Source organism: Balaenoptera borealis (assembly GCF_965194805.1).
Source record: "Balaenoptera borealis genome assembly, chromosome: 4".
Lineage (NCBI taxonomy): Eukaryota > Metazoa > Chordata > Mammalia > Artiodactyla > Balaenopteridae > Balaenoptera > Balaenoptera borealis.
In genome coordinates, this window is record NC_138861.1 from 31,653,236 (window position 1) to 31,672,061 (window position 18,826).

The following is an 18,826-nucleotide window of genomic DNA, read 5'->3' on the forward strand; positions in this document are numbered from 1 at the left end:
GGAATAAAGCTGGATACCATTTCCAAATATTTCTCTTAAGTTGCTGTCTATAAGTATCCAAATCCAATTTCCTTGTTAAATGTGTTTTGTTTGATTAATCATGGCAGAACAGAGAGCGGTTAAAAAATAATAACCAATCTTAGGGTGGGGTGGGGGATTTGGAGCCATAAAATACCTCTAAGGTCACAGTATAGTTGTCCTGGGTTCTCTCTGAAGGGTGGATGGGAATGGTCCTACTCCCTTCTCTGAATTTCTTCTTGGATATTCCAGGGCAGTAGCCCAGTTGTTGCCTTAGGTTCTAAGGTTTAGGATGAACTTGGCCAGATCAGAGAAGATTCATGGCTGGTGAAGCCATTTCGACTTTATCTGAGGTAGTTTTAGGGCAGGAGCCCCTGGGATAACCAGTTTATTCCAAAGCCTACTTGGCTACCTATTCTCTTTTTCAGGGAAGACTCCCCTGAGCTCTGCAAATCCCCAAGAGAGAATGCACTTTCTTTTCTGGCTCTCCTGGACCAAAGCATTGAGCCCCTTCAGCCTCCCTTGAAGATCTTATGGCCTCATGAGTAACCGAAATGCTGCCTCTTCTCCTACTCTTTCTCCTGCTGCTTTGCCCTAAGCGTAGCCAAGAAGCCTGCTGTTATGACTAATTCTTTCTTTGAGCGGAATTTGACATCTCATAGCAACCATTTCAAGGTCCCTCTGACCACCCCTGAGGTACCTGTTTCCTGTCTGAGGGTCGCCTCAAGTTGGATACTTACTTGTCAAGCAGCGATGATTATTATGGGGCCAGCTTACCCGAGTTACTAGCCCAGGGCCCCTTCTCTAGAGGCCCCATTCATTTCCTCTTCCCTTCCTCCAGGGAGGGCATTAGAGGTGACTCTTCCTAGAGTTTTGCAGTCTTTTGCCAGAATACACTCTTTGAAATTATGAAAATAGCAGCTATAATTTCACGGAAGGCCATTTCTTCATGGTATTGCTAAGCTTAGAAAATTCTATCTAGTCTAATTTGAGCACCTTGATCCCTTTAGATTAAAGGCTTTTATAAATTTAAAAAGTAGATCCAAGTAATAAATTGATCTTGTTGTAATTTAAACATATTTCCTCTGATTCTATCCTCACCAGAAGAGAAGAATAGCTGCTGATGACCTCACTCTTTTTCAGACACTTGAGGACCATTATTAAATGTCTTTCATCTTCTGTATTTTGAGGCTAGGTAGCAGAAATTCAGCTTTTTTTTTTCAATCATTAAACAATTTGGTTGTTCTCTTTAGACTAAAATTTTTCATATTCTTTCTAAACCTGGAGCCTAGAAATGTACATAGTATCCCAACAATGGTTCCATCAGTTCTGGGTGAGGTAGAAGAATTGCCTCTTACTTCTTTCTTGTATGTACTCTATTTGCTTAATGCTGAATTTTTAAGTTCCTGTTCCAGAATTAACCTGCCACAAGGCACAAGTAAACCCAGTCATCATGAATCTGAGAACTCTTTAGAAATGTTAGCCTTTTCTTACTCTACTAGAGTTCTTCTTTTTCTTCTTCCTTTTTTTTTTTTTTTTTTGCCATTTTACTAACTCCTTGTAGTCACTTTGAATCCTGAAATTTAGAAATTAAAACTGTTGACCATAATGCATGCCTAAAACCCATGGAGAAAAGGAAAATTCACAAATAGAGTAATTTTTCAAGTATTCTGCAACACCAGGATTATAGTAATATGAGTCACCTACTTTTGTAGTAGGTACAAAAATGATAAATAATAGAGAGACAATAAACACATCTCCATTCTTATTACAAGGTACTGATCTTAGACATTAGCTGAAATCCCAAGATGTACTTTTTCACTGAGTTATAAAGGGCTTGGGTTCTCCAAGATGAGAGAATGACTAAATGATGAGTTCTTCAAACTCCATCCTCCTCTAAAACCCACCTTGTATTAGTCAGCTGGGGCCACTGTAACAAAATGCCATAGACTGGGTGGCTTCAGTGACAGATATTTATTTTTCACAGTTTTGGAGGCTGCAAGTCTAAGATCAAGGTTCTGGCTGATTCTATTTCTGGTGAGAGCTTTCTTCTCTTGGCTTAATGTGTCCTCACATGGCCTTTCCTTGGTGGAGGGGTGGGAGAGGGAGAGGGAGGGAGAGAGGGAGAGGGAGGGAGAGAGAGAGAGGGAGGGAGAGAGGGAGAGGGAGGGAGAGAGGGAGAGGGAGGGAGAGAGGGAGAGGGAAGGAGAGAGAGAGAGGGAGAGGGAGGGGGAGAGAGTCAGAGTCAGTCAATCTGGCAGGCGTCAGAGAGCTCTCTGGTGTTTCTTCTTATAAGGGCACTAATCCTATTGGATCAGGGCTCCATACTTCTGATCTCATGTAACCTTAATTACTTCCTTACTCCAAATACAGCCTCACTGAGGGGTTAGGGCTTCAGCATGTAAGTTTTGGAGAGACAAACATTTAGTCCGTACCACCACCAAACAGCGTCTGTCACACAAGCTGCGTGATTCTCAGGTAGTCAGGGGACGAGAGGCAGCTAGAATTTGGATGAGCTGCCAGCCTCACTCCCTCATCTCCCCATCCTGTTCCTTATCAGCAGTACCACTGAAGTGCTGGTTAGATTTCATGCCCTCCTGCCATTAGCAGCAGCCTCTCTCTGGTGTCCCCGAGGGTTACTTGACAAGGAACAATTTAGATAGTTACAGATCTATATAAAAAGATTAGCTCCAGCAACCTCTCATCCCCAAGCCTTTTCTGAGCATATTAACCTGTTGCTCTGACCCCCCCAGCCAGTGTAATAATCCAGAACACTTCTTAGGGTCAAAAGCCAGCTGACCAAGGCTGGGTCATCTGTTAATAGTGCAAGTAGCTCATGGAGCTGTGCAACCTACTGGTGGTGTTTCAGAACAAGTCACCAAAACAAAAGAAGAAAGAAAAAGGAGCAGCAAAAATCTTGAATGAGGGAAACCTCCTTTAAGTTGCCTTGTCTGCTTTCTATTTATTTATTTATTTATTTTATTTATTTATTTATGGCTGTGTTGGGTCTTCGTTTCTGTGCGAGGGCTTTCTCTAGTTGTGGCAAGCGGGGGCCACTCTTCATCGTGGTGCGCGGGCCTCTCACTATCGCGGCCTCTCTTGTTGCGGAGCACAGGCTCCAGACACGCAGGCTCAGTAATTGTGGCTCACGGGCCCAGTTGCTCCGCGGCATGTGGGATCTTCCCAGACCAGGGCTCGAACCCTTGTCCCCCGCATTGGCAGGCAGATTCTCAACCACTGCACCACCAGGGAAGCCCTGCTTTTTATTTTTAAAAGATGTCATACTCTAAGCATGGCATTAGAAGTGTCCTCTGGCTGTTCAGGTTTTCCTCTATGGGAAATGGTTCAGATTTTCTATGAACACGATTGTCATAAGCAAAGTTTCATGTTGAGTGTTTACGAGAAATCTATCAAATAGCAGAAATATTCAGAAGTGTTTTAGGCCAAAGATTTCCCAAGTGATGTGTACACATTGAGGGGGCACACTAAGAACTCTGCTGTGGGAGTGAGGAAAACATTGGAGCTCCTATTTATATTTACTCTTAAAATATCATCTTTTAATCTCTATTTTGTGTTTGTTTTATAACGTATATGATACTCTTTTCCAGTCGAATGTATTAGCTGTGCTAGTGGATCAACCCCACATTCCCAGTGGTTTAATGTAATGGAAGTTTACCGTTTTTCTTGCTCGTGTCAAGTCCTACGTGGGTGCTCCTGGTCGGGTGGCCTTCCACGTGGTCATTTAGGGACCAAGGCTCCTCCCACCTCAGGGTGCTATCCCCATCCGGGTCCTCAGCGTTCTCTCCGTGCAACCAGTGCGTGGGGTGAAGGGAGCTTGGCGCACCAGCTGCTTAGTCATCTGGCTCAGAAGTGACGTATTTCATTTCACTTACTTTCCATTGGCAAGAAGTAGCCCCACTAAGATCCCAGGAGGCTGGGAAGTGTATCCCTGACTGGGCAGCTACTGCACAGCGCCAACTTCACACCCTCCCTGTTGTCGGCCAGCCGCCTCTGCTATAGTAGGACATGTGGATATTTTTTATTGGGGTTATGCAATTAAAAAAAGTCAGAGACTAGGGTTTTAGGAACTGCCAGAATGCAATATGATTCTTTCTTTTCCAGTATGGGGTGAGCTTTATAGTACATACACTTAATGACGGAGACAGGGCCCAAGCAGTACTTAGTTTAGGAGTACCTTCACTGCTCCCAGCCTTCGGGTCCAGACAGGGATCTGCAGTGGTCACATGTCCTGAGCCCCCAGGCCCAGGCTCCTTTGGAGTTGGGGACGGACGATGGGGCTTTCAGTGGCTTTAAGTATTCAATCTCCATGGGCCCCATTGGTCCATCTTCTAGGGTGACCAACTCTTTCCACTTTGCCTGGGACTTTCTCAGTTTTAGCACTCCGATTTCTGTGTCCCAGGAAATCCCTCCGTTCCAGGCAAACCCCAGATTGTCCTGGTTTAAAAAATCAAAGTCCCACGTTCTGAAAACCTGTTCAGTCCAGGGCAAACCAGGATGGCTGGTCACCCCACTGTTCTTCCAGTAAAGACTCTTTCTGTTATTACCCCTGGGTGGAACTTGAGGCCCATGGTGACATCTGCCTATAACAAAAGAGAAGCTTCTCCCTCATCTTTTTATGGGAAGCTTAAATATCAAAGAGCACAGGATTATAGTGGCAAGAGGGCTCTCACCGGGGAATCAGTAGACAGACTCATTTTCCCTCAGCGTGGACACGCAGGAAATGGGGCGGTCCAGCAGCGGTCAGAACCAACGTTACCCCCTGTTCCCACGCAAAGGGAAACTGACACAGCTGCTGCCAGCTGATTTCTGTCCCGTAGGAGATTTTTCCTGAGGATCTCCTGTAATATAATCTGCCTTCATATCCAAAAAGAGATCATCAATTATTTTCACTTTGGTTTTCCTGTCAAAGTGACTGTAATTAGTCACTGATAGGATTGTGAAGGACACATTTTCAGTGTTCGGTCCCCGTGAGTTAAACAGTGTCTGTGGACAGCTCACTGTGAACAAGCTGTTCTGGAGCACATCCGGGCATGGACCACCTAACGGTGCTGTGGGATCTGCAGGGACCCGAAAGTGCTGGTGGTGGAAGGACATGGTCACGTGGTGGAGGAGGTGCAGGGGGTCAGACCGAGCAGCCAGAATGGGATTCCAGTTATTTTAAGGCCAAGCAACACCCGGTGTCTTCAGCAGGCAGCAGAGGGAAGACCGTTAGCAATAGCAGGGCCCCAGGCTGGCTGTCAGAGAATTATCTTCAATCTCTGAAAGATGATAGTGGGACACATCTTCAGGGCTTAAGGCGGGTCGGTAAACAAGGGACCAGGAGAAAAGTACAACCAGCGCAGCTGGGGCATGAGGTCAGGGTGAGACCAACAGTGACTAACGGCTTATTGGGGACAAAGAGTCTCATTTCTTAGGAGAGGAGGGTGCAGAGATATGGTGCTAAACTGCCCACATACACCAGGCTGTGCCCTCTGGGAGCACAAATGCAGTTACACTCACATCCCTGCCTGAGTCTCCGTGACTTCTAACCGCCCCTGCTCCCCCGGGACCTCGGCACCCCTTTCCCCCATCTTCTCAGTTACTTCCTGGAGCCCCCGGGGACGTGGGCAGGGACAATTCTGCTGCCTAGCAATTGAAGGGAGGGCCCATGCCACTGCCCTGCTCCAGTCCTCCGGTCCTGTGAGTTCGGGATCCCTCCCCAGGTTCTGGAGTCTTCCATGACTGCTCTCCGGCTGCTCTTTGGTCTGTGGCAGAGGGAGGTGAGGGCTGTGGCTCTCTGCAGCTGTTTGGCACTTCTGTCTGAGGCATAGCATTGCAGGCATCTGGAGTTTCACCAGTCCTTTCATGAAGACCGTCCTTCAGCTTTCAGCCTGGTCTCCACTCAGGTGTGAAACCGGTCCCCTGCCTTGGGCAGGGGTGGGAAAGACCCCAGAACATCCCTCCGTTTTCCTCATTTCCTCTGTCCTCACTCTTTCTTGCCCAGAGGCCTTCTTCCTCTTGCAAATAAGAGACACAAAAGCGCACCTGCATCTCAGTGTGTATGGACGGATGCCCACAGGGGCCACAGACCCAAGGTTCTGCCTCTGCAGCTCAGTTTGGGCTTGGCTGGGATGCCTTTATATAATATCATCTGCCCCACGTGCCTAGCCAAGGCTGCTAGTACAGTGGGGAGAAAAAACCTTCTAAATAGTTAGACTTCATGAAGAATAATATGGACTGGTTTTGAGGGTGATTTTTAAAAAATTTTTTTATTTATTCTTTTGGCTGCGTTGGGTCTTCGTTGCTGCGCGCGGGCTTTCTCTAGTTACAGTGGGAGGGGGCTACTCTTCGTTGAGGTGCGGTGGCTTCTCTTGTTGTGGAGCACAGGCTCTAGGCACGTGGGCTTCAGTAGTTGCAGCACGCGGGCTCAGTAGTTGCAGCAGGGGCTCTAGGGCACGCAGGCTTTGGTAGTTTTGGCATGCGGGCTCAGTAGTTGTGGCTCGTGGGCTCTGGAGCGCAGGCTCGGTATAGTTGTGGCTCATGGGCTTAGTTGTTCTCTGGCATGTGGGATCCTCCTGGACCAGGGACCGTGTCCCCTGCATTGGCAGGCGGATTCCCAACCACTGCGCCACCAGGGAAGTCCAAGGGTGATTTTTAAAAAAAAATCTCATCATGGCTAATTTTGTGTCGTGTTGTAGAAGAACTTACCCCTTAAATTTTGGGATAATTTAAGGTGTTTTACAAGACTAGATAGAAGATGGGACAATTGTGTTTTGTTTCCAAAAAGGATAAAACCCATAGAAGAAGACAAAGGGGATCATGCCCTTGACATTGGCTGTGGAAAATAGAGCATACTTCTGCTCTTTTACTTCATGGAAAACAGGTCCATGGATTTAGCCGAGGAAAAGGAAATGTTTTTTAACATAGCTGTAATTATTCTGACGATTCACATTTGTAAAGCATCTTTTCACTTAACCTACCATAGGAACTCACAAACTTTAAAAGACGTTAGTAAAAAGGCAACCATCAGAAGCAAAATAATGCCAAGGATAGGAAATGGCAGAAAGACAAAGCTCAGTTATTTCCCTAAGAATGAGAAAGTTGTGGCTATGGTTTGTGAGGGTATCAGTGTCAGGCTCTGGACAAGATATTCCTTAGGTCATTCCAGTGGCCTTTCAGGCCTTAAAGGCAACAGTAAAAAAAAAAATGAAGAGGAAAGCATTTGGCATTCGTATTCTGCATTTCTGATGTGCCAGGGGTCTGATGATCGCTCTTCTGGCTCTTAGAGAGCTGCGTGGGTGACTTTACCGTCGTCATTGCCGGCTCAGGGTTAGAAAGGTCCACTCATGCTTCTGACTCTGCACCAGCTGTGGTCTTTATATGAGCGCTGAGTTATGCAGTTAGTTAGGAAGCTTTTTTACCCAGCTTTAAGAGATGGCTGAATGATTAGCAGGGAGTTTTTTCTAATGTAGTTGAGTCAGAAACTAATAAGGTTGAGTTGACCCATCCACAATTTCCCGTAGATTTATGGAGAATGAGGAAAGAATTATGCTTTGTAATTAGGCTTTCTTCTTCTTCTTCTTCTTTTTGAGTTAGAGATTTTTTTTCAGATTTATTGAGGTATAATTGACAAATAAAATTGTAAGATATTTAAAGTGTACAACATGATGATTTGATAAACGTATGATTTGTGAAAGGATTTCCCCCACTGAGTTAATTAATACATCCCTTACCTTACATATTTACCCTTTACATATTTACTCTTTTTTTTTTTTTTTTTTGGTGAGGGCACTTAAGTTCTACTCTCTTAGCATATTTCAATTATACGATAAAGTGTTGTCAACTATAGTCACCATGTTATATATTAGATTCTCAGACCTCATTCCTTTAATAACTGAAAGTTTGTACCCTTTTATTAGGCTCTCCCTATTTTGCTCACCCTCAGACCATGACACCTACCATTCTACTCTCTGTTTCTGTGAGTTCACCTTTTTTTTTTTTTTTAAAGATTCTACATGTAAGTGATACCATGCACTATTTGTCTTTCTTTATCTGGCTGATTTCACTTAGCAAAAGGCCCTGCTGGTTCATCCAGTTTGTCGCAAATGGCAGGATTTCCTTCTTTTTAAATGTTGAATAATATTTCATTACATATATGTATATCACATTTTCTTTATCCATTCATCCACAGTTGGATACTTAGGTTGTTTCCATATCTTGCCTACGTGAATAACAGTGTAATCAAGATGAGAGTACAGATATCTCTTCAAGATAGTGATTTCATTTCCTTTGGATATATACACAGGAGTGGGATTGCTGGATCATATGGTAGTTCTAGTTTTAATTTTTTGAGGACCCTCCATACTGTTTTCCATAGAGGTCGCATCAGTTTACACTCCCATCAGTGGTGTATAAGGTTCCCTTTTCTCCAAGTTATTGCCAGCACTTGTTCCTTGTCTTTTTGATAATAGCCATTTTAACAAGTGTGAGGTGATATCTCACTGTGGTTTTGATTTGCATTCTGCTGATGATTAGAGATGTTGAGCACCTTTTCAGGTACCTGTTGATCATTTATGTCTTTGGAAAAATGTCTATTCAGGTTCTCTGCCCGTTTTTTAATTGGGTTATTTGGTTTTCTCTGCTATTGAGTTGTATGTGTTCTTTGTGTATTTTGGGTAGTAACCCCTTATCGAATGTGTGGTTTGCAAATATTTTTTCCCATTCCATAGATTGCCTTTTCATTTTGTTGGCAGTTTCCTTTGCTGTGAAGAAGCTTTTTAGTTTGTTGTAGTCCCACTTGTTTATTTTTGTTTTTGTTGCCTTTGCTTTTAGTGCCAAATCCAAAAAATCATTGCCAAGGCCAATGTCAAGAATATTTTCCCCTATGTCTTCTTTTATGAGTTTTATGGTTTCAGGTCTTATGTTCAAGTCTTTAATCCATTTAGAGTTGATTTTTGTGTATGGTGTAAGACAGGGGTACAGTTTCATTCTTTTGCATTTGGCTGTCCAGTGTTCTCAACACCATTTACTGAAGAGACTATCCTTTCCCCATTGTATATTCTTGGCTCCTTTGTAAAAACTAATTTACCACATATGCATGGGTTTATTTCTGGCTCTCTATTCTGTTCCATTAATCTATGTGTCTGTTTTTATGCCAATACTATACCATTTCAATTACTACAGCTTTGTAATATAATTTGAAATCAGGAAGTGCAATGCCTTCAGCTTTGTTCTTCTCTCTCAAGATTCCTTTAGCTATTCATGTTCTTTTTTTGGTTCCATATGAAATTTAGGATTTTTTTCTATTTCTGTGAAAAATGCCACTGGAATTTTGATAGGAATTGCATTGAATCTGTAGATTGCTTTAAGTATTATGGACATTTTAACAATCTTAATGCTTCCAATTCATGAGCATGGAATACCTTTTCATTTATTTGTGTCTTCTTCAGTTTCTTTCATCAGTGTTTTGTAGTTTTCAGTTTACAGGTCTTTACCTCCCTGATTAAATTTATTCCCAAATATTTTATTCATTTTGATGCAGTTGTAAATGGGATTGTTTTCTTAATTTATCTTTCTGATAGTTCATTGTTGGTGTATACATAAACAAATGATTTTGTACGTTGATTTTTTTTTAAAAATAAATTTATTTATTTATTTATTTTTGGCTGCGTTGGGTCTTTGTTGTTGGGTCTTCGTTGCAGACCCCGTTGGGTCTTTGTGCAGGCTTTCGCTAGTTGTGGTGAGCGGGGGCTTCTCTTCCCTGTGCTACACAGGCTTCTCATTGTGGTGGCTTCTCTTGTTTCAGAGCTCGGGCTCTAGGCGCACAGGCTTCAGTAGTTGCAGCACATGGGCTCAGTAGTTGTGGCTCGCGGGTTCTAGAGCACAGGTTCAGTAGTTGTGGGACACGGGCTTAGTTGCTCTGTGGCATGTGGGATCTTCCCGGACCAGGGCTCGAACCTGTGTTTCCTGCATTAGCAGGAGGATTCTTAACCACTGCACCACCAGGGAAGTTCTGTATGTTGATTTTGTATCCTGCAACTTTACTGAACTTATTAGTTCTAACAGTTTTTTGGTGGAATCTTTAGGGGTTTTTATATATGATATCATGTCATCTGCAGAGACAAATTTACTTTTTCCTTTCTGATTTGGTTGCCTTTTATTTCTTTTTCTTGCTTAATTGCTAAGATTTCCAGTACTATGTTGAATAGGAGTGATGAGAGTAGGCACTCTTGTCTTGTTCCTGATTTTAGAGGAAAAGTTTTCAGCTTTTTATTGTTGAGTATGATGTTAGCTGTGGGCTTGTCATATATGGCCTTTATTATGTTGAAGTGTATTCCTTTTATACGCAGTTTATTGAGAGTTTTTATCATAAAGGATGTTGAAATTTGTCAAATGCATTCTCTGCATCTATTGAGATGGTCATGTGATTTTTATCCTTCATTTTGTCAATGTGGTGTATCACATTGATTGATTTGTGTATGTTGAATCATCCTTGCATCCCTGGGATGAATCCCACTCAGTCGTGGTGTATGATCCTTTTAATATATTGTTGAATTCAGTTTGCTAAAATTTTGTTGAGAATTTTTGCATCTATGTTCATCAGGGATATTGAACTATAATTTTCTTTTCTTGTAATGTCCTTTGGTATCACAGTAATGCTGTGATATCACAGTAATGGCTTTGGTATCACAGTAATGCTGGCCTCACAAAATGAATTTGAAAGTGTTCTCTCCTCCTGTATTTTTTGGAAGGATTTGAGAAGGAATGGTATTAATTGTTGTTCAGTATTTGGTAGAACTCACCAGTTGTGGTCCTGGTCTTTTCTTTGTCAGGATGTTTTTGATTACTGATTCAATCTCCTTACTAGTAATTGGTCAATTCAGATTTTCTATTTCTTCATGTTTCAGACTTTGTAGGTTGTATATTTCTAGGAATTTATCCATTTCTTTTAGGTTGTCTACTTTGTTGGTATATAATTGGTCATAATAGTTTCTTATGATCCTTAGTATTTCTGTGTGATCAATTGCAATGTCTCCTCTTTCATTTCTGATTTTATTTATTTGAGTCTTCTTTTCTTTCTTCTTGGTCTAGCTAAAGTTTTGTAAATTTTGCTTACCTTTTCAAAAAATTGGTTTTTAGTTTCATTGATCTTTTGTCTTTTTAGTCTCTATTTCATATTTTTTCTGTAACCTTTGCTTTTTCCTTTCTTCTACTAAGTTTGGGCTCAGTTTGTTCTTCTTTTCCTAGTTCCTTGAAATGTAAATTTAGGTTGTTTATTTGAGATCTTTCTTTTTTTCTTAATGTAGGTGTTTGTCACTATAAACTTCCCTCTAGAACTGCTTTTGCTGTACTCCATAAGTTTTTGTATATTGTGTCTCCATTTTCGTTTGTCTCAAGATATTTTTTGATTTCCCTTTTGATTTTTTTCTTTGACTCGTGTTCAAGAGCATGTTTTTAAATCTCCACATATATATGAATTTTCCAGTTTTCTTCTTGTAATTAATTTCTAGTTTCATACCATTGTGGTCAGAAAAGATGCTTGATATGATTTCAATATTCTTAATTTTATTTATTTTTTGATCTATCCTATTCCATATGCACTTGAGAAGAAATGTCTGTTTTGCTGTTGTTAAATGGAATGTTCTGAATATGTCTGTTAGGTCTACTGGTCTAATGTGTAGTTTAAGCCCAATGTTTCCTTATTGATTTTCCATCTGGATGATCTATTCATTGTTGAAAGTGGGGTATTGAAGTCTCCTACTCTTATTGTATTGCTGTCTGTTTCTCCCTTCAGATCTGTTAATATTTGCTTTATATATTTAGGTGCTCTAATGTTGGGTGCATAAATATTTACACTTGTCATATCTTCTTGATGAATTGATCCCTTTATCATTATGTAATGACCATCTCTATCTCTTGTTAAAGTGTTTGGCTTAAAGTCTATTTTATCTGAATCTCTTGTAGGCAACATATAGTTGGGTCTTATATTTTTTTATCCATTCAGCCACTCTGTGTTTTTTGATTGGAGACTTTAGTTCATTTACATTTAAAGTCATTACTGATAGGTGTGAACTTACTATTGACATCTTGTTAATTGTTTTCTGGCTGTTTTGTAATTCCTTTGTTCCTTTCTTGCTCTCTTCCTTTGTGATATGATGATTTTCTATAGTGCTATGCTTTGATTCCTTTTTCATTATCTTTTGTATATCTACTATAGACTTTTTTTTTAAATTTTACTATAGACTTTTGCTTTGTGGTTACCAAGAAGCTTACATAAAACATCTTATATTTATAACAGTCCATCTTAAGCAGATAGCAACTTAACTTTGAATGCATTCAAAAGCTCTATATTTTTACAGTTCTTCCCCATTTTATGTTTTTGATGCACAAATTTATATTTTTTAATATTGTATAGCTATTAACAAATTATTATTGTTTTGTTTTTAATACTCTTGTCTTTTAACCTTTATACTAGAGTTGTAAGTGATTTACCCACCATCGCTGCAATATGAGAGAATTCTGAATTAAATTATATATTTACCTTTACTGGTGAGTTTTATACTTTCATATATTTTCATATTAGTAATTAGCATCCTTTCATTTCAACTTGAGGACCTATAGTTTTTACATATGTCAGGATTTTTATTAATTTTTAAATAAAAATTTCAAAGGTTACTTTCCATTTACAGTTGTTACAAAATATTGGCTGTATGCCCCATGTTGTACAATACATCCTTGAGCCTATCTTATACCCAGTAGTTTGTACTTCCCACTCCCCCACTCCTCTATTGCCCCCTCCCCCACTGGTAATGACTAATTTGTTCTCTATATCTCTGAGACTGCTTCTTTTTTGTTATACTCACTAGTTTGTTGTAAATTTTTAGATTCCACATGTAAGTGATATCATATGGTATTTGTTTTTCTCTGAAGACCTCGCTTTAACATTTCTTATATCAAGTCTAGTGGTGATGAACTCCTTCAGATTTTGTTTCTAAAATTCTTTATCTCTTCAATTTTGAAGGACAACTTTTCAGGGTAGAGTATTCTTCGTTGGCAGTTTTTTCTTTCAGAACTTTGAGTATATCTTCCCACTCCCTTCTGGCTTACAAAGTTCAAAATTGCTTCTTTGTTTGCTATGGTCCTGTGAGACTTGTGAATGCAAGCCTCATTGGCTATCAGAGCTAGGTGATTTGGAGGCCGGTCCCTCAGAGAGAAGCTGCAAAAGCTGGGGTGCCAGATGTGTGTACAGACTCCTTCCAGACAGATGCTGGCAATCTGGTTTTATCAATGGAGCAAATTGAAGGAAGTAGGCAAGAGAAGTGCCCATGAGCTCCCCTGGGCTCCAGAGAGGATCTCAGCTAGCCCTTGGATACGTGCTGAACTAGAAGCTGGGTCTCCAGGCATCAGCTTGTAAAGTATGGAGTCAAACCCTTTCTAGAGAAAGCCTGGAGACAGGAGTTTTTGCCTGCTCCCTCTGCACTGAGCCCTGGAGGCTTAGCTGTACTGAGTGTTCGTGTGCTCTGTTAAGAATTGCTTCTTTGTTTGCTATAGTCCTGTGAGTCTCATGGATGCAAGCCCCATTGGCTTGCAGAACTAGGTGTTTTGGGGACCCAGCCCTCAGGTGGAAGTCTTAAAAGTTGGGGTGCTAGATATGCAATCTAAACCCTTTGCTCCTCAGGGAGAAGCTGGGGGTTGAGGATTTTCTCCTGAATGTATGGTGCTATGCTAGGGGTGGTGTTTATGATGAGAGTGTGTCTCAGCTTCTCCTACTTATTTCAGTGTGGCTACTTTTTTTTTTTTTTGGCCATGCCACACGGCTTGCAGGATCTCAATTCCCTGATCAGAGATTGAACCTGGGCCACGACAGTGAAAGTCTGGAATCCTAACCACTAGGCCACCAGGGAACTGCCAGTGTGGCTATTTTCTTATTCGCCTGATGTGTAGGAGTCATTCAGCTGGTTTCTGGATTTCTTTCAGAGGGAATTGCTCTGTGTGTATCTGTACATTCAGTGCATCTGTGGGAGGAGGGAAGTTTAAGAGCCTCCCATGTCACCATCTTGGTCACAAAAGAAAAGAAAACAAAACACTTTTTTTTTTCATTAAGAAAGAAAAGAGAAAAAAAAAGCGAAAAAAAGAAGGAAAAAAAAAGGAAGAATCATTCATGGTGACCTGGGTTAGAAGACTCAGCCTTCAAGAACCAGAATCAACTGTTTCTGGGTCAATTGCCTCATAACCTTACATACTTAAGCTTTACAGCTTAAGGAAGGATGTAGGATCATTTCTAATCCTGTAGACTATGACTCTTCCACCAGGATCAACTCAAGACCTCATTGCGAATTACATGAAAGTTTTTTTTCTGGTTGTGATATTGTCAGGAAAGAGCTCAGCCAACCTAACCAAGATCACTTGGGGGTGTAGCACAGGAAGGAAGATGAATATAGTTCATCTTTTTTCCTTTTGCTAGGTGCAGATGAATTAATTATAGCTCCCAGAGAAGCATTCCCTTTCGCTTAAAATAGTGTCAAATTTTCCATCCTAGTCTTCTATGAATAGAAGCTATTTGACTTGACATTAGGACAGAGCTTTGGAATCTGGAGATGACACAGACTACCTCTGTTTCTCTGCAAGGCTTCCATCAGCTTGGGTTCTCAGTCTTTAGTTCTTTTTCCTCCATAAAATGGGAATGAAATACGCTCATTCATTTATTTCAGGAGGCTTTAGGGGAATTATTTAAAAACCATTTTTAATGTGCTGAGTAGCTCAAATGGAAGGCAATAGATGCAAGGGAATTCTGGGGAAGAAATCCATTTAATATGAATTGAGTTATTTTCTGGGTTATTTAGATAAGATACAGAATGATCTTTAAGCTCAGAATCAGGACCATCTCCGGGCCTGTCTTTTGGAAAAGAGCTTACACTTCATTTCTATTGCTGGCAACTTACACGTAGGAGAGTGATTCTTAGCCCTGCTCTGAGGTTTAAAAAAATGTTTGAGTCCCACCTTGAAAGACTAATTTTACCTGTAAGGACATTTATGCTCTTTAGGTTAATTCTTATAATTATTTTTGTAAGAAGAGGGTGGACATTTACCTATAGATGAAAACTCACTGCTTTGATGTATAGTTTTTTTCATAAAATAACCCACATCTTTATTTTCTTCCTGCAGACAAAACTGTGTGGAGTTTTACCCAATATTTATGATTACATTGTGGATGGCTGGATGGTATTTCAACCAAGGTAAGTTTAATGACGACTATGGTCCTCACAACTATTAAACAGCAGATACACAACCAGACATCTACTGATCCTGGAAGTTGTTTTAAACAAAATAAGCACTGTCTGTTTGCATCAAAGAACACTGTGCTGCAGATAGGCTAACTTTGGCGTCATTCCAATTTAATTCAGTGATTTTTTAAAAACTTGGAACAAACTGTACGTGGGGGAATCCAGAATGAATATGACATGCGATTTTGTCTTCAAATCTAATACGCTAAATTCTAATTTATTTGCAGGAACAGAACACAGAATTAACAGTTCACCCTAATAATTATAGCTAATATTTATTGAATACTTACTTTGTGCCAGGTACAGTTTTTAAGTGTCATGCACGTATTATCTCATATGTAGGATTTATCTTCCTCTGTGGCAGGGTCTGTAATTCATTCCTGCTTTACAGGTGAGGAAACTGAAGTACAGAGAGGTTAAGTCGTTTGTCCAACTTAACATTTCCCAATGTAGGAGAAAAGTAGCTTTTGAGTACAGAGCAGGGTTTATAGGTATTTGACCCAACAACCCATGTACTTTTTGTTAAGAGTTTCCAAGGATGTAGTGCTGCTACTACTGTATGTAGAAACTCTATAAACATCTGCTTTCCATTTGAATGGAGTATCCTTGGTGAGCTGAGGGCTTTACCCAAACTCTGCCCGCCCCTTTCACGGGAGCTCAGACTAGCATCAGCTACCTTATTTGGAGAAATTCAATCCCTTTTTCTTTCTGATAACTCTCCGTGGCCTCATTTGGGTTTGACACTTGATTGCTACGATTTAAATAACCCCAAATCTAGCTGGTTTTTAAAGGCAACCCTATCACCTCCCCTCTTGTAATTTTTACTGTCAACTGAGAAATTTCAGCTAAAATGTCCTCTAGAGAATGATTTAACTTTGTTCCAACTTACGTTTTTATCCCTTAAGGGCAAGAATGAAGGCGGCAGGTCCTTGTCAGGTGAGACCACATTCACAACTAATAACAAAAGTGCCTTTTGTTAATGGGACTCGGCCTCTGCCACTTGAACCTTTGGATTTCCCTGTGATGGGCTGAATGAGGCCGACCGCCTATCAGGAAAGGATTTCTTGGGTATCTTGTTGTAATTTGCACTCTTTCTCATCCAGAGTAGGTTGCCTATTAACTGCCTTGAACAGTTCCCATTGGATTTGTGGGAGTAATGGATTAGATAGAGAGTTTCTAAACCGCAGCGTGCTCAGAATCTCTCCCCTTCCTCAGAGGCCAGGTGGCCCTTCCACCCTTTCTCCTCCTGCTGTTTGCTGGGCCCCCTCGTTCTCACCCTTCGGGGCCCAGCACAAGCGTCATTCTCTCACAGGGGCCTTCCCTGACCCTTCCTAAAGGCGGCCTCCTCCAGTTCCTGGCGGCCCATCCTCCTTCATTTCCTTCACAGCACGTTCAAGTCTCTTTTTCTTCTTGTTTTCCCCTTTGTTGTCTGTCTTTGATGATAAACTCCATAAGGGCAGGGAGCTTGTATCTTTTTCACAGCTAACTCCAATCCTTAGAATAATACCTGGTATATAGTAGAAGCCAAAAAAAATGTTTATGACCTAAAAAAATAATGAATTTCATTTTATCCAGCATATCAGAGTCCCACAGACAGACTTCTTGTGTTCATAAGAGGGCTCTGGCAATTTACATCTGTGAAGTGTCGAGGAAGACAGAGGGTCTCTAGTGTAGGGAAGATATTGAGAGTTTTCATTGGACTGGATGGCAGAACAGAACCCCACACTTTACATTTCTTTTAGGTAAAATTTGTATTTAGTGAAATGCACGAATCTTAAGTGTACCATCCGATGAGTTTTGACAAGTGTATACACCTGTGTCACTCAAAGCCCTATCAAGATATGGAACATGACAACCACTCAGAAAGTTTCCTCAGGTCCTTCCCAGTCCCTTTCAGAGGCAGACAATGCTCTGATTTTTTTAAATCATAGTTTAGTTTTGTCCATTCTAGAACTTTCTATAATTGGAATCATAGTATGTACTCTTGCATAATGCTTCATTCACTCAGCAGAATATTTCTGAGATTCACCATGCTGTTTGTTGCAAGTTGTCTGTTTCTTTTCATGGCCAATGGGGCTCCATTGTATGGTTATCACAGTTTGTTTATCCATTCTCCTGTGGATAGATTTCCAGGCTGTTTTCAGTGTTTGGCTATTATGAATAAAGCTGCAATGACCATTCTGTACAAGTTTTTTTATGGACATGTGCTTCCATTTCTCTTGGGTAAATACACAGGAAAGGAAGGAATTGCTGGGTCAAAAAGTAATGTTTAGTTTTATAAGACACTACCAGAACTTTTCCCAAAGCGGCTGTACCATTTTGCATTCCCACAAATAATGTATGAGATTCCAACACCCCCAATATTTTATGCTTCAGTCTTTTTAAAATTTCGCCATTCTGGTGGGTGTGCAAGTGGTGTCATCTCATTGTGGTTTTTTTTTTTTTTTTTTAGCATATATGAAAAATCTACAGCTACTATCTTTTTTTTTTTTTTTTTTTAAACTTTTGGTTTATTTTTTATTTATTTAAATATTTATGGCTGTATTGGGTCTTCGTTTCTGTGCGAGGGCCCTCTCCAGTTGTGGCAAGTGGGGGCCACTCTTCATCGCGGTGCGCGGGCCTCTCACTATCGCAGCCTCTCTTGCTGCGGAGCACAGGCTCCAGACGCGCAGGCTCAGTAGTTGTGGCTCACGGGCCCAGTTGCTCCGCGGCATGTGGGATCCTCCCAGACCAGGGCTCGAACCCATGTCCCCCGCACCGGCAGGCAGATTCTCAACCACTGCGCCACCAGGGAAGCCCCTCATTGTGGTTTTAAATTGCAGTTTTGCTGATATTGAATGATGTTGAATAATGTTGAAAAAATTTTCATGTGCGTATTGGTACATTTGTTTATCTTGCTATGTGAATTTTCTATTCAAATATTTTGCCCATTCAAAACACTGAGTTGTTTTTCTTTCATTATTGAATTGCCAGAGTTCTGCACACAAGTCTTTTGTCAGATACACGTTCTGTGAGTATCGTCAACTTTCACACCGCATTTTGAGAGGCTGCCATCATGTTCTGTGTCTTTTCTATTTTTTTTTTCTCTATAGTTTTTGATACTTAGACAAGTACACCAGACAAGTCTGGTGTACATATATGTCCGTCACCAGTATTTCTGGGGATACTCAGAAGCTGCTAAAAAAAAAAGTAAGGAACACCCAAGAATTGTGTGTTTAGACAAAAAGTAGCAGGATGGAGCCTATATTAGCTTCCTGTTCCTGAGGGTAATACAGCACTTATGGCTATGACGGCAGAAGTGATCTATGTTGCCTGAGGCCAAGTCTCACCAGGCCCTACACAATTAGGTGTGAGACAGGAAATTGCAAGGATAAAACTGTACACTAAGTGTGCACTCTTTTGACCGCCACACTTTAAATCCTTGCAAACATTTTGCACTATCTCCCAAAAGTTTCCAAGGAAATAATCCCTCCCGGCCTTGATAATCCTTTGAATGTTTGAAAGGAGCCGCTTGACCTCTGTGG

At 41.0% G+C, this 18,826-nt stretch overlaps 1 protein-coding gene and 1 long non-coding RNA gene across 3 annotated transcripts in view; both read left to right on the top strand.

Moving 5' to 3' along the window:
• The window catches only part of MGST2 (microsomal glutathione S-transferase 2), a 30,441-nt gene extending 11,923 nt beyond the window's left edge, over positions 1–18,518 (top strand). Inside the window, exons 3-4 of one of the 2 annotated variants that reach the window (XM_082390908.1) lie at positions 15,184–15,254; positions 18,276–18,518. In XM_082390908.1, the coding sequence (XP_082247034.1) occupies positions 15,184–15,254; positions 18,276–18,316 (112 nt within the window). In that variant the 3' untranslated portion in view covers positions 18,317–18,518. The remainder of the gene's footprint in view (positions 1–15,183; positions 15,255–18,275) is intronic. The other variant, XM_082390909.1, reaches the window with a different exon arrangement.
• The window catches only part of LOC309628181, a 461,146-nt gene that overhangs the window by 57,600 nt on the left and 384,720 nt on the right, over positions 1–18,826 (top strand). The gene's annotated exons all lie outside the window — the stretch shown is intronic.